This window comes from Equus caballus, chromosome 5 (genome assembly GCF_041296265.1).
Source record: "Equus caballus isolate H_3958 breed thoroughbred chromosome 5, TB-T2T, whole genome shotgun sequence".
Lineage (NCBI taxonomy): Eukaryota > Metazoa > Chordata > Mammalia > Perissodactyla > Equidae > Equus > Equus caballus.
Genome location: NC_091688.1, coordinates 1,768,234 through 1,783,018, shown reverse-complemented (window position 1 = coordinate 1,783,018; position 14,785 = coordinate 1,768,234). Strand labels below are relative to the sequence as shown.

Here is a 14,785-nt window from a genome sequence, read left to right as displayed (position 1 = left end):
TGTCATCCTTGGGCCAGGGCTCTGCATCTGACATTGGCAGAGGGGATGGGAGTTGCCTTGTCCAACCGAAGCTGGGAGAAGGAGCCAGCTCCCGGATTCCCAGGCCTCTTCCTGTGCTTCAGGCCTTCCGGCTTCAGGTCTCTGGGGAGCCTGGGCACAGCCCACTGAAGGCCCGGGAATCTGCATTTTAACAAGCCCAGCAAGTGGCTCTGCTCACACTGAAGTCTGAGAACTTACTCCAGGTAGGGCCCTTGGCCTACCTCTTTAGAGGAATTTTATGCCCCTGGGTATGCGGCTTCCCTCTGGGATAGAACCTTTCTCTCTCTCATTCTGCCTCCTTTCGCCTCTAAAAATCCTCCCCTCAGAGGTTGCTTCGTAAAAGAATTCCCCACACTTTTCAGTCGTCTTTTCCCTTTTCTCCCAGCCTCCAACCCCCTCCACAGCTGATCTCACCTTCTCAGTTTGACCCTTCTCCTCTCCAGGGGCTCTGGGTCAAGCTAGGGGAATGAGTCATCTTAGGGTGGGGGAGGGGGCTTCGAAGTCCATAAAAGGGCAAAAACTCGGACTGCTGGTTCTAGTCTCCTGTCTCTCCCCCCCCCCCCCCCCCCCCGTCCCCCTCCCCCAAAGGAATTCCCCAGGGAAAAGGAAGGCGTTTGGGGCCTGGCATTGACCTATGAAATTCCAGAAACAGCAGAGCTTTTCAGAAGATAGTTCGGCGTCTGACTCAGCTTCCCTGATAAACAGACACTGCCGGCCAGGATTTTCCCAGCCCAAGAAGCCAAAACCTCATTTCCGGGTGGAAGTTCAGCTCTGCCTTTGGAGCTGAGGGCCCAGCCAGCACCCCTTCTCCCTACTCTTCACTGCTGTCTCCTCATGATGAGAATGCCAGCTCCGGCCACTCTGGCCCGGGCTCCGGCCTGCGGGGCAGCAGGACTGACACAAGCCCCTGGAAGCCGGGGGAAGGCTCGGTACCCCTCAAAGCTCTCCCAGCTGCACCCTGCCGGTGCTGCCCCTCAGGCTTCCTGATCCCTGTCCTGTCCATCAAGCAGGTGGGTCCCTGGTTGACAGCGCTTTGCACTCGAAGCAGGCCAGCCACTGGCATGGCTCCGTCTCTACTAAGGGGCCCCTGGCTTGCTCTGCCTCCCAGCCCGGTGCCCAGATCTCTGTGAAGGGGAGAGCCGTTGGAGAAGCCAGGTGGGGCCTGGGGAGAGCCGGCCTCCTGTGGACAGAGCCCATGTGGTGGCCCAGTTTCTTTTCGGCCCTTTTCACAGTTCAGGGTCTGGGCCTCGCTTTGCTGCTCAGAAACCTTGCTTGCAACAGGCCTAGGAGGCTCAGGGGCAGACTCACAAAGCTCCAGAAGACGAACGGATACAATCGGAATGCCGTTTCAATGATTTTCAATGAAAAATATAACCGCTGTCAAACCAACCAGATGCTTCGGTTTGCTGATGGGCTCCTGCACTGCCTGTTGGCAGTTTCACATGGGGTGGGAACATTACTCAGAGAGCTCAGAAACTGGGCAAGGAGAGCTAGCTGAATGGTCCTCACAAAGCGCCAGCCTGTCCTCCGCCGGGATCCACCAGGCCGTCAGGTTCAGGACACCCTGCCCCAGCGCAGCTCTGGAGAGTACCCCCACACATATTTGGTGCCACAGATACAACCTCCCTAGCTTAGCACATTCTTTCTTTGGGCAGAGCACGTTGCAATTGCTTAGAGAGTCACTTTCACACGTCCACTTATAATACCAGTCATGTTGCTGCAAGGATTGAATGAGACGACACAGGAACATGCTTTGTAAGCGCTGCTTCACCGCAGAAACCTAAGGCGTGAGAGTCAGTCCTCAGGGCCGGCTTAGTAAAGGGCCTCCACCTGTTCTCCCAGCCCCTTATAAAGGGGAATCTGATTGTTAAATCAGTGAAAACCCACCCGCTAATAAACCCATCACCATGGATTGAGACCTTACCATTGTTCTAGGTGCCATGGAAAATACAGACGCAATTAAGACGCGGTCCCCTCCCTCAAGGAATTTATGTATAATAAAGTTGAAGCTATAAACCAACACCTACAGGGTGATTGTGAACAGCACAAGGGGGAGTGTGCTAAGGGTATGTGTCTGGTATAGAAAACGTGTAAGACACTCAAGTCCCTTTGGACTTGGCTGTAATGGGACACTCGTGTGGACGAGGGACAGACCACTGGCTGTATTGGGTCCTGCTCTTGGATCACTGGATTGGGCAGTAGAGGAATAAGTCCCCTTACTGGGGCTCTAGGCGCCTAGGATCTCACTTGAGGCTGCTCAGCTGAAATGTGAGAGTGCAGCTGTCCTCACGACAACGTTAGACTCGCTCTCACCTAGCCATGGAGGAAATGACAGCAAGGGTCAGAATGAGCAGACATATGCCCAGTAGGGGCCGGGGATAGCGTTGGTTAGCTCCCTCCCTTGCCAGCCATGGGTGGGGGTGGGGTGAGGCAGCAAGCAGCTGGCTCATTGACCGAGCTCCCTAGGAGCCAGAACCCCCACCAGGCTCCTTCGTTCCTCTCCCCCAACCCGAAGAGGCTCACCGTGTCTAGAGGGCTCTGAAAGCCTCGATGGGAGCCACAGCTGCAGCTCCCTCTCGCTCAGCAGACTCAGCTTGGTTCATTCGGCAACAAGTGTCCGATGGCCAGGCCCCTTGGGTCAGAGTCTCTCTAGACCCATTTTCCATCCCTACTGAGGCACTCACTAGGCAAGATCCAGGCGCAGCCTCCTCCCATCCCCACTACTCACCTCAGAAATGAGAAGAAGCTTGGAATTGCACTAAATTACGTGTGCAGTGTCACACCATCCCCCACCCCAGATTAATTTAAGGGGCGAGGGAGCTGGTGCTGGTCGCCGCTGAAGTCTTGGCTGTGGCTCTAGAGTCCCAGTTCTCAAAGTGTGGTCCAGGAACCCCTGGGAGGTTCCCCCAAGTCCTTTCAGAAGATGCGCAAGGTCAAACTGCTTTACTAACGGTATGAAAACATCGTTTGCTTTTCCACTCTCATTCTGTCGTGAGTACACAGGGGAATTTTCCAGGGTCTTTGCAGTGCGTGATGTTACAGTAGACTGAATGCTGGAGATACAAGGTTCCAGCTCTGCACAACGACGGGAACGTACTTGACACCACTGCACCGTATGCTCAAAAATCTTATTAAGACGGGAAATTTTATGTTCTATATTTTTTACCACAATTTAAAATTTTTAAAAATTCTTAAAGAAAATAATCTAGCTCTCTTTCATTAAACCAAACATTAAAAATACTTGCAAAAAAGATAGAACAATGGAGGCCCGCCCCGTGGCCGAGTGGTTAAGTTCTCGTGCTTCCCTTCGGCAGCTCAGGGTTTCGCTGGTTCGGATCCTGGGCACGGACATGGCACCGCTCATCAGGCCACGCTGAGGCTGCGTCCCACATGCCACAGCTAGAAGGACCCACAACTAAAAATATACAACTATGTACTGGGGGGTTTTGGGGAGAAAAAGGAAAAATGTTTTTTAAAAATCTTAAAAAATATATAAAACAATGCCACTCTTCTCACTAATTTTTTATTTTGAAAAATATAGTCATTTTTTGTAAAAATGCTTTGTTTATCTAAACACTTAATGAGTTATTACTGTTATTTTTTAAACTGTTATTTTAAAATAAGTTAATATTTTTTAAATTTCTGTTTTAATTTCTAATAACGGTAAACGTCAACTCACCCATATAAAATCTCTTTGAATGTCCTCAATAATTTTTAAGAGTGTAAAGGGATCCTGAGGCCAAAACATTTGAAAGCTCTTGCTCTAGTGAAAAGACATACAGCAGGTAGGGTTGCCAGATAAAATCAGGATGCCCAGGGAAATTTGAGTTTCAGAGAAATAATGAATACTTTTTTAGTATAGTATTGCCTGGGGCATGATGAACTAAAAAATTGTTTGTTGCTTGTCTGAAACTCAAATTTAAATGAGTGTTCTGTACTGTAATTTGCTAAATCTGGCAACCTTAACAGCAGGAAAGATTTAAGTTAGACTAAGAACATGGGTCGGACATTGGGATGTCTGACCCTGGAGAGGATGGAGAAGTCCCTGTTCTTCCAGAAAAGTGAATGTGTCTGAGGGCCTTGAGAACTTAGGGCTTGAGGTTACAGCCTGGGGTGGAACGTGGAACACAGCAGCGTGGGTGGTGGCGTTATTAAAAGGGGGAAATGACACTGGTGGGTGAAGGGTGGGTGGGGCAGGGGAGGATGTCAACAACATGAGGCAGGAGGTCATTGACTCCCCCTCCCTTCTCGCCTGAGCTCTGCTAAAAATAGTTGTGGTTGCGGGTAGCACCCTAGACCGAAGGCTTTCAGAGGCTGGCGGTGCATCTGGGTGGGGCCGTGCAGTGGAACAGCTGGGGTGGTCGGGGCTTCGGGCCAGGTGGCAGGAAAACCTAAGAAGCATATTTGGGGCTGGAGATAAACAGAGCACTGGCCTCAGAGCAGCCCTGGGGAGAGGGCCTTCCCCATAAGAGCCTGGAGGGAGGAGGACCACGATGGACCCCATCAGCAGAGGGGGTACTAGCGAGCTCTTCCTGTTGAGAGAGGCAGGGCTGCCCCAGAAACAAGACTGCAGGGAGGGGGCAGTGCTTTTTTCTTTAACATGTATTAAGCATCTATGTGTGCTTGGCATTGTCCCCAGCCCTGAGGATTCTGAATTGAATAAGTGTGATTCCTGCCCTCTGGAGCCTGGCAGTCCCGTGAGGTAGACAGATGCATAAAACCAGCATGAATTTACTAGTTCACTGTGAGGAGAGCTAGTGACCGAAGGCCGGAGCAGCCACCCACCGGCCGCACACCCAGCCCTCCCTCAGCAGCTCCCAGCCCGCACCTGGCTGCAAGCCAGCCTGGAATGGAGAACCATAGCTGCCCGCAGAGCAGTGTCCACGCTCCGACCGACCTTCTCTGCCCAGACATCTCTGCCAACTGTTTGGAGCAAAGGGAAATAATCCAGTTTGGGGAAAGACATAAAATTGACAGTTTTCTCTCCTGAACTTTCTCCCTCACACATCACAGCCTGGAAAAAAGCCGTTAGATGAATCTTCGTAGGGTTTCTGGAGGCCATCGTTGGCTTCCGATGGGGCGGGGGTGGTGCGGGGCTGGCCTTCTTTGACCAGGGAGGTTTCAGACCCAGCTTGAAGTCGCAGAGCAAGTGGAGGACAGCTCGTCATGTCTGGCGTCTGGAGCTTATTGAACAAAAAGACTGAGCCCCTGCTGCCGGGGGCCAGGGCCAGATGCTGAGTCCAGCTCCAGCCCGCCAGGCCGCGGTCTTTAGAAGGGGCAGGTAATGTCAGACAGTGCCTGGGTGGGGTCTGAACACCGGGCCGGCTGGCCGTGTGGAGGACACAAGGCCCTCCTCCAGGGAAAACTGGGGAAAAGCTTCATGGGGGGAGTGAGCTGGGCCCTGCAGGCAGAGGAGTTTTCTGGGTCAAGCAGAAGGATTTTAGGGAGCAAGAATTCCTTGGCAATGTAAACACTGACCTCCAGTCGTCAAGTCTGGTGCCTGTAGTAAGCCCGGTGTGCTCAGACGCGCACTGTTCCCTGACTCCCACTCCCTCCGGCCGGGTTTGATTCTCCTGACAAGTGAGGTGTCTGCACCCTTGAGAGGCAGGGGCCAGTGGCTCTTTCTCTGTCCCCTGGGTGCTAGGGTTCAGGCTCCAGGCCTGGTTTCTGCCCTTGTCCCTGCTCTCCCACAAGCCACAGCTGGCAGCCTGGCCTTCCCGTGCTTTTGCCAGGAAAGAGGCTGCTGGAACCACAGCTCAGCACCAAGGCCAGCTGGGTGCGCCTCTGCAGAGCAGCAGCAGGAACCAGTCTGCCCAGGGCAGCCCTTTCTCCCATCCTGTCTTCCCCACTGGCAGGCGGACTGTGTTGGGCTTCTCTGAGGCACCATGTGGGTAGGAAAGTCCAGTGTGACTCCACCCAGATTGGCTGTGTGACCTTGTGCAGGGCACTGGAACCCTCTGGACCTTGCACTCCTGTTTGTTCAGTTATAACCTGCACTTTAGGGTCTGTTCAGAGCAGCGTGCTCCGTGAGCCGTGGGGCCCGGCCCTGGCGGAGAGGCTGTTACTGTGATGGGCCCTGGGCCCCGCAGTTTGAGCAGGAAGATTGTCTCAGCGTTCATTTTTCAAGCATGGGCTTCCAGACAGAGATTCCTAACCTGGGCCTCAGGAGCGGGCTGCAGGGAGGCTGGCTCTGTTTCAGGATTTGGAGTAGGTGCCTTTTTCTGGGAAGAGGATGCAGGGTTTTCATCAGACCCTCAAGGGAGTCCACAGTGAGAACCCTTCAGAGCTGCTGCCTGAGCCCGGGCTCCCTCTGTGGGGGCGTCATCTGCTAGGGACCCCCCCGGCAGGCATAGGGGCCTCCAAATCCTTGGAGGCAGCAGTCACACAGGCCAGGGTGACCTGTGCATGCCCACTCAACATGGACATCGCTAAATAGCCACTTGGGTCCAAAAGCGCCAGGGAGGTGTTCGTTGACCCGGAATTCAGTGCAGGTGGCAAGACAGCAGAACTCATGGGATCTACAACATGCCAGAGCCCCCGGGCGATGCACACTCTATGCTGGCCTGACCTTGGCTGGAACGCCGAGCCCCGTTCTAGACACCATGGTACAAGAAGAACACAGACAAACGGAAATGTTTCCAGAGGATACAGGCCAAGCTGTCAGAAGATCTTGAAACCAGTATTAGGAGGGAGTGACTGAAAGAACTCAGGGTATTTGGCCCAGAGCAAAGAATTGTAGAGTAGATGGACATGGACAGTGGACATTAAATTCTTGAAGTGCTGTCTAGTGGATTCTATAGGGAGGCAGATAGTAACTAAGCAAAAGGAAATACTTTCTAACAGTCAGCTCTGTCCCACATGGATGGAATGGGACTCCCCACTGCTCCACATATTTGGTCTTTCAGGAGGGAATAAATTGCAGGCAGAGTCCAAGTTCTTATCCCAGAAGGAGATGAAAAAATGACAATGACCACTCCCCGGGACTCAGGGAGGTTAGTGGAGGAGAGAAGAGGCAGGACAGGGGAGAGCAGGCCACATCTAGGCCCCTGCGCCTCCGATGCTTCCACAGAGGAGTCTGCCCTGACCGCCCGGGTCTGCTGCCGTCAAATCCCTCCCTCCATGGACCCTGCCTGATGTGGTGTTGCACGGAGTGGGGAGCAGGCTGGGTGAAGAGAGAGGAAGCTGGCTGCCGAGGAAGGTTGGTCTCCAGCCCCCTTGGAGGACAAGTTGGACTGTCCTGGGCTGGGCCAGAGGGGTGGGGATGAGAAGATGGCTCACTGGTGAGTCACCCGTGGCCATTGTCTGCTCCTGCTCCCTCTCAGGGAGGGCGACTGGGGGAGGCAAGGCCTCTGGCCTGCTCGGCCTGTGACGACAGGTTCCCCACTCCTGTCCTCAAGGCTCTGGGGCAGCTGGGGTTTGGCTCTCTGGCCCTCCTTGCCCACCACCCAGCAAGCAAGGGCTGGCAAGCGGGCATCGGATGCATGGGGGGGGCTCCTACCCGGTGCAGCCGGCAGAGGAAGCTGGCGGGCGTGCCCTCTCTCCGGTGATCACAGCTGTGCCTGAGAGGCGCGCCCTGCCGCCTCACCCTTGCTGAGCCTCCTTCCAAACCTGCTCTCACCGAGCAGACCTGTCACACCCCACCCCTCCTCAGGGCCCCAGGGAGCCTGGAGAGCAAGGGTACCCAGGGTCAGTGACTGGTCTGGTCTGAGGGGCAGGCTGGCTCCTGCCCCTGGTCAAGCCTGAGTCTGGGTCCCTGATGTCTCCTGGGGTTGGAGGTCACAGAAGGGCAGAACGACAGAGTGTCAGGGTTGCTGTACACACGGGGAAACTGAGGTCCGCGGAGAGCAGGCACATGCCTCAGGGTGCCCAAGCTGCAGTGGGAGGGATGTCCCCACGGCAGGGACGTCCCCGCGGCAGGGACTGCTGCCAGACCCAGCAGGCCTCTGACTGGGCACAGTGAGGGTTAGGGCACCTGACGGTCTGCAGCCGCCTCCCTCCTTCTTCGCTCCCCTGCGCCCCGGGCCAGGGCGTTCTGGAGCTCAGGGGTCAGCTCACAGAGGGCTTGCCCTGGGAGGCAGCCGTGCGGGCGCTGGAGCCAGACAACGTGGGATGGAAGCCCAGTTCCTGCCACCTCCTGCAGGCGGGACCCTGGGGGATGGGCAGGTCTCACTGAGCCTGGGTTTCCTCCTCTGCAAAGTGACAATAATCAGGATCTTGAAATGCGAAATGTTTTACATCTATCGCCTCATTTAACTCCCGGCAAGACTTCAGGTAGGTGTCATTGTCTCCCTCCTTTAGATGAGAACGCTGAGACCTAGGGACCTAGAGAGGCAGGGCAGGCATACAGTCGGTCTGTCCGTCTCTCCGCGGGCGCTGGGAGACCCCGCTGAGACCCCCACCCGGGCCCCACGTGGTGCTGTGCAGCGGAGCAGGGCTGGGTGAAGAGAGAGGAGGGCAGGCTTCTCGGCAGAGGTCCTAGGAGGGTGCAAGGCGAGGGCTGAGGTGCTTCTTGGAGCGCAGGGACCCCCCTGAGGACTCCCAGCTGCGCCTGGGTGCTGGGTGAGTGGAAGAGGGGGGACTGGTGGTCTTGTGGGGATGGGAGGGAGGTGCAAGGGAGATTCTGCCCTCACAGCAGCCCCTCGGTGTCCACGGTATCCACGAGCCGCTGGGGCTGAGGGACACTCAGACTTGGGACAAACTCCTGCCAAGCCTCTGACAGCACTTCCTCTGGGGAGGGCTCCTGAGGGACCATGCTGACTCTCTAGGCCCCTATATTGTTTGCATTTTTTCCAAGGACCGTGCAGCATGTGAATTTCCTTCTAAAGGAAGAATAGAGACTGGAAGGACATATGTCAAATGCTAATAGTGGGGGAGACCACCTGTGAGTGGAGTTTCCTTGTTACATTTCTACAAGTGTCAGTGACACTCAGAAAGCTGTTTTTTAGATGCGCTCACGCGCATGAGGCATCTGGAGCAGCCTGTCCAAACGGAACCTTCCGCCAGGATGGACTCAAGCTCCCGCCCCGCTGTCCAGTACAGCAGACACTAGCCACGTGTGGCTGCCGAGCACTTGAGATGTGGCTCCTGCAGCCAAGGAGATGAATTTTTTATTTTATTTCACTTTGACTAATTTAAATTTAATTTTAACTGGCCCTGGCTTTCGAGGTCCGAGAAGGCAGACTGTGAATGATGCTGCTGAGCTCTTCCTGTGGGCCTCTCAGCCTTCCTGGTGGGAGCCTTCTCTCCATCTCCTCCCTCCTCCCTAGCTTCAGAGCTTCCTCTCCTTGGGGTGGCCCCTCCGCCCCCCATCACCACCACCCCACCTTCCTCCTTGGCCATGCACAGAACATGGGGTTCCCCAGCCAAACCCTTGGGGGTCGTGTCCTGGTGGGACGTCTCCTGCAGTGGGAGCCCAGGCTCGGTGCCACCTCACTGTGGTGACCCTGGGCAAGGCATCGCCCCTGTCTGGGCCTCAGTTTCCTCATCTGTATCATGGGAGAATTGGCCAGAGATTCCACAAGGGCCCTGCAGGCCCTCGCCTGGCTGCGCTGGCCGGTGTCCTGCGCAGCGCTGGGAAGAGAGACTTGAGCAAGGTGACAAAGGGGCAGTCTGGCTGGAAGGCTTACGAGGCTCTGGGAGAGTGATAACTGTGTGAGGACGGGTGTGTCGCCAGTGAAGAGAACTTAGCTAACCCAGACACTTAGCCGCTCTTCCTTAGATGGGAGCGCCAGTTAAGCAATGACCAGCTGTTTGTCACTGGCCTATTTTTATCTCTGTCTTTTCGGGAGATTTCAAGATGTTCAAAGAGAAAGAGTTTATCTAGCTCACCTCAGCATCCCCCATCTCTTACACAAAGACCCCCTAGCTTTTCCCCTCTGGCGATGGCGCTAAGTTTCGTGGCTTAAAGGACCCAGCCTCGGGGAGGAAAAAAATAGAAAATCAATGGAATTTGTAGAAGTTTTGTCTTCCTTTTCTGCCTCTTTGAAAGTGTTTTTTCCTCAACCCCTGCAAATACTAACTTGTGTTTCTCTGGAAGAGGAGAGAAAGTGTTCAGTGGGATAAATTAATTCATACTAAGGTGTGAATGGCTCAGGGTTTTACCTCTCCCAGGGCACCTGCATTTGCTCATGGAGAAGCAACACTTAGCCTGGCTGTGGTGTCAGCCTTCAGTTATGGGAAGTGGTGTTGTCCGCAAACCCGGGTTTGTCCTGGGTGTGCTGTTCACCAGGTGTGCCCCTGGGTAAGTTTCCCTCATCTTCCAAGACTCAGTTTGCTTGTCTGTAAGATGGAGTGCGACGACGCCTCTCTGGCCACTGTCTAGGGTCGCGACGAAGATAAAGTGAGTCAGTGCACACAAAAGGCATTGTTAGCTCTAAAGTCCTGGGAGAAAAAGGGAGTGATATCGTCCTGAGTTTGTGCCTGGGTGGGGCCTTCCCACGCCCTCAAATCACGCAGGAGTCAGCGGAAGCCGCCTCCTTTTCATCCCATGGCCACCAAGCAGAGAGGAGCACCCTGGGATCTCTGCCATCTTCAGCCCCCCGGGGAGGCGGAGGGAGACCGGGAGCCCTGTGGAGCCAGCTCAGCCCTCTCGTCGCCTCTAGGTGAGGCAATTGCTGGCCGACACTTGGGCCTCCGGCCTGGGCGTCCAGCAGCAGAGACCCCTCCGGTGGTGGGAATATGGACCCCAGACCTCCCCTTGCTCCCCTGGCTCCTCTGCCAGCATGTGTTCCTACCCACAGACCTCAGCCCAGCCAGGCCTCCTCTCCACCACACTGGGAGCCTGCCTTCGGGTTAGATCCGTGCAGAGACGCCTTCTTGGATCTTCGCAGAGACTCACTAGCCACATCAGCCTCTCCATCCGAAGTTCTCCATTTATGTGGAGATGAGGACACTGCAGACCAGAGAGGTTACATGACCTGCTCAGTGTTACACAGCACATTTGAGCATTAGCCCCCAAGTCCCCAGAATTCCAAATCATCCCAGCTCTTCCTGAGGGGACTGCTTTTCCTTTCTCTCCAAAACTCTCCTCACCTTCCCTTTTGCTCCAAGCACAAACAACCCTTCAAGTCCTCGAGTCCCAGAAGTCTCGGGGTGGGGGTTTCCTTCCATCTCTGGAAGATGCCCTCATTTCCCTCGTTCTCAGTGGAAAGGACTTAGCAGCCCCTTCCCCAGGTACTCTGTGCTCTGGGAGTGGGCTGGGCGGGACTGATGCCTGAAGCAGCCGCATACCCCCTCACGCCACGCCACGGAGCGATGCCTTCTATTCCTCCTGGAACCCAGGGCCTGACCCAAACCACCCTGCCATAGCACCCTCTTCCTTCCTGCCTCTCGCCCATCTTCCAGTGCTCCCAGAAACCTCCCCAAACTCCCCAGCTGAATGCAGCTCTCCCTCCCTGGGCCTCCCAGCCCGGCCCCCGCCGCAGAGTTGACCTCTGTCTGCCTCTGTCTCAGAGGCGCGTGCGTGTTCCTGTGTGTCCCCACTGGTCTGTGAGCTCCATGAGGGCGTGGACCATGTCTTGCTTTTCTTTGTGTCCCCAGTGCTTGGCACAGAGCAGGTGCTCCAAACTGTCTTTCTTGAATTTAATTGAACCTGAGGCTGGTGTTTTGGCAGCTACACACCTGGACCCCAGGCTGCTAAACTATGACAAGAGCTCAAGGGCAGCAGAGGAAATGGAGAGCCCGCCTCAGCCCCTTCCTGCTCGGCAGCACGTGGCTACCTCTCAGGTCCTCCCATCCTCAGCCCGGCCTGGCCCCGCCTGGCTGAGAAGATGGGGAGGAGGAACCAGTCAGAGACAGAACAGGTCTGTGTGGGTGACTGCTCTCCTGCATGGGTTCATTTAAGGCCCAGTTTCGTGGGAAATCTTCTCCTCAATCCACTCCAACTCTGGGTGCTTGGGGCTGACCTCAACCATGAGGTCACCCAGCACAAGGGGACCCAGCTCCTGCACAAGTGGGCGGTTTCCTACCCAGAGCTGGGGACAGAAGATAGTGCTGAGAGAACTCGGCATCCTGTGGGAGACCAGGGAACAGAGCCCCCAGACCAGCCAGAGAGACACCCAGCTCTTCCTACAGCGTCTGCTTTCGGCTGGTCCCCTGTGAGCTGCAGTTGCCACGGGAACAACCCAAGTCGGGCAACACGAGAAGCTTCAGGCCGGGAGGCTGGGGACAGCGAGCCCAGCACCAGAGCTGCTGGGGTCTCCTCTGGGGGCTTTCTGAAGCACAGCCAACTTGGTGGGTGCTGCCCGAGGCGGCCTGTCCAGCACCGTGGGCCAAGAGTACCTCATCTGGACAGTAGACCGTGGGATGGTGGGGGAACCACAGGCAGGGACCGGCTGCTGAGGAGGGCGGGTTCTCCCGGGAGGACCGAGCGTGGGAGGCAATGCTGCCATCACCAACCAGGACTGCCCTTCTGGCTGGTCGGTGACTCAGGTCCTGCTGGCAGGTGTGGATGTGCTGAGGCAAGTCTTTCCCTCTCCTCCCGCCCCACCGCCATCCCAGCACCCCTGGTGGCGGCCGAGCTTCCTCTGTGGTCTCCATCTGGAGGTCGGCTACCACGCTTCGGGACAAGGAGTCACTGCTGGCCGCTTCTCAAGCCCTCCCCAGCCCTGCCCCGAGCAGGTCAGAGCCCTCCCAGGTGGCCTGGATGGCCCTGCAGCATCCTGACAAGTGTCTCCTAGGGACAAGTCACCCACATTTGACATCTCCTCTAAGCCTCAGGAATGCCCTGCCGTTTGGGGAGCACAGGCATCATTACCACATTTCAGATGAGGAAACTGAGGCCCACGACCTCACAGCCAGCGTGGCCGAATCTCAAATCAAACCGTGGCCCATGGTCTGGAAGAGGGAGGGCCCTACACTCTGATATACTCGCAGGACCAGGGAGGAGGCAGCTGGCCAGGGCCAGGCTCACTTCATCCATTCCTCTCTCAAGCTGGAGCCTGACGCCTTGGGACTGGGCCACTTTGTCTGTGAGACCTAGGGCAAAGGCCTCTGGAATAAGCAGGCTCTCAGCTCCCGGGGGAGGGGAACTGTGAGGATCAGGACTCCATCGTCGCCTTCAGCCTTGTACATTTCTGCTGGGCCTGCCTTGGCCTTCTCTGAGCAGTGCCTCTGCACTTGAACGTCCCCGAGTTCGGGAATGAGGAGCAGTAATAACTGCCTTGGGTTAGTCCCTTATTATGCTCTAGGCACTATACTAAACTCTTGACATGCGGAATGTCATCGCTCCTGCACACCAAACCTGTGAGCCCGATGTCATTTGCAGAGTTATTGATGAGGACACTGGTCTGAGAGCAGCTGGAACCTTGTCTAAGGTGAGTGGCAGCGCTGGGATGTGAGCTCAGGCCTGCTGGCTCCGAAGTCGGTGCTCTTAATACTGGGACCTAGACTTCATTAAGGACCCTGCCACAGACGGGAAATGAAGGCTGCCCTGAGAGTGCCTCCAGGTGCCCAACACAGCTCCCATCCTCTCCTGCCCTGTGGCCCCAGGGCTGTCCTCCCCCGTCCCTCCCTCTCTACCCCAGAATCTCCAGGAGTAACCTGGAGTGGTGGCGTTTAAGTACTTCCCTTTGCCATGCTGTCTGCAGGCTGTGTGTTTGCCAAGGCTGCATCTGCAGCAACTCCCGTTTCCATGAGGCTGGCAGGGAGTGCCAGCTCTGCACGGGCACAATCAACATGCCTGCTCCAGGCCAGCCCCATACCCACCAAGCACTGCTGGCATGGTATCGCATGAGCCCAGGCAGAGGTGAACTCTCGGCTGCCCCGCCTGGGCCGGCCTGGCTGAGCCCTCTGAACCCCCAGGTGTGGGGCGGGGACCTGTGAGACAGATGCTCTGGGAAGGAGCCTGCCTGTTAGTCCTGCGGTCTGAAGGAGGATGGGCCCCACGAGGGGGCCACACTGGGAACCCCTGGTGGGAGAGGGAGGCAGGTCTGGAGTGGGGACAATTCATGCCCATTTTACAGAAGGGAGAGAGGATCAGACACAAAAGGGGAAGTGGGGAAGAGTAAGAAGAAAACCGGACTCCGGTGGGGGCGGGGCTTTGTGGATGGCCCCCCCCCCCCCCCCCCTGTCATGATGAGGCAAATGCAGCCACAGCTGGGTTGTTGTTCGGTCCTTTTTGCAGATGACTCTGCCGCTGGGGCTGATGCTCCCCCTCTTCTCAGACCGCTCGCTTTACAGCCTCGGGATCAGCTGAGAATGCCTCCCTCCCCCTCCCCCCGCCCTTTCAGTGTGGACTGGGGCTGGCAGTGACATTTAAAAGCCAATGCAGGGAAGGCACCTGACCCTGGGGAGGAATGTGGGAAATGTCTACAGCCTGGAGCAGCCACCCCCCACCTGGGGCCCAGGAATGTGGGCTCCCAGCCCGACAGCCCGCGGCCCCCAAGGGGAGTGTGTGCATGTGGTTGGGAGGGAAGGAGGGTGCGGGGCCCGGAGTGACGCTGCTGAAAGGCCTCGTAAGGTCACCTGGTCAGACTCCTCCATGGTTATACAGGGCAAAGATGCACTGCCAATGCCGCCCTCCTCATGGTGGGCCACGCAGCAACCTCTCTGATCCAGTTAGGGCACAGGCTCTGACTCCCGGAGCCCCCTCACGCCCTAGGCCACGGATATAGCTCCAACTTTTGACTCCTCAGACCTCCAGAACCACAGTGTCAGAGTCCTTTGCAATTAACCATTACCACATCCCATCCCAAACTACAGATGTGGACATAGAGTGCAAGAGAAGAGATGGGAGTTGGCCACCAGG

General features: G+C 56.3%; 1 protein-coding gene across 2 annotated transcripts; it reads left to right on the top strand.

Moving 5' to 3' along the window:
- Nucleotides 1–7,862: 7,862 nt before the first annotated feature.
- Nucleotides 7,863–14,009, top strand: LOC138924001 (uncharacterized). 2 transcript variants are annotated; one of them, XM_070266545.1, is made up of 3 exons: nucleotides 7,863–8,310; nucleotides 10,495–10,640; nucleotides 10,779–14,009. In XM_070266545.1, the coding sequence occupies exon 3, from the start codon at nucleotides 11,808–11,810 to the stop codon at nucleotides 12,714–12,716; it is 909 nt and encodes a 302-aa protein (XP_070122646.1). In that variant the 5' UTR covers nucleotides 7,863–8,310; nucleotides 10,495–10,640; nucleotides 10,779–11,807; the 3' UTR covers nucleotides 12,717–14,009. The 2 variants fall into 2 exon arrangements, with proteins under 2 accessions (XP_070122646.1, XP_070122647.1); XM_070266546.1 differs by having other exon boundaries at nucleotides 8,012–8,310; nucleotides 10,495–14,009.
- Nucleotides 14,010–14,785: the final 776 nt, after the last annotated feature.

Coding starts and splice junctions, on each gene's coding strand:
- LOC138924001 (XM_070266545.1), top strand. CDS start 11,808: ATGGGGAGGAGGAACCAGTCAGAGACAGAACAGGTCTGTGTGGGTGAC.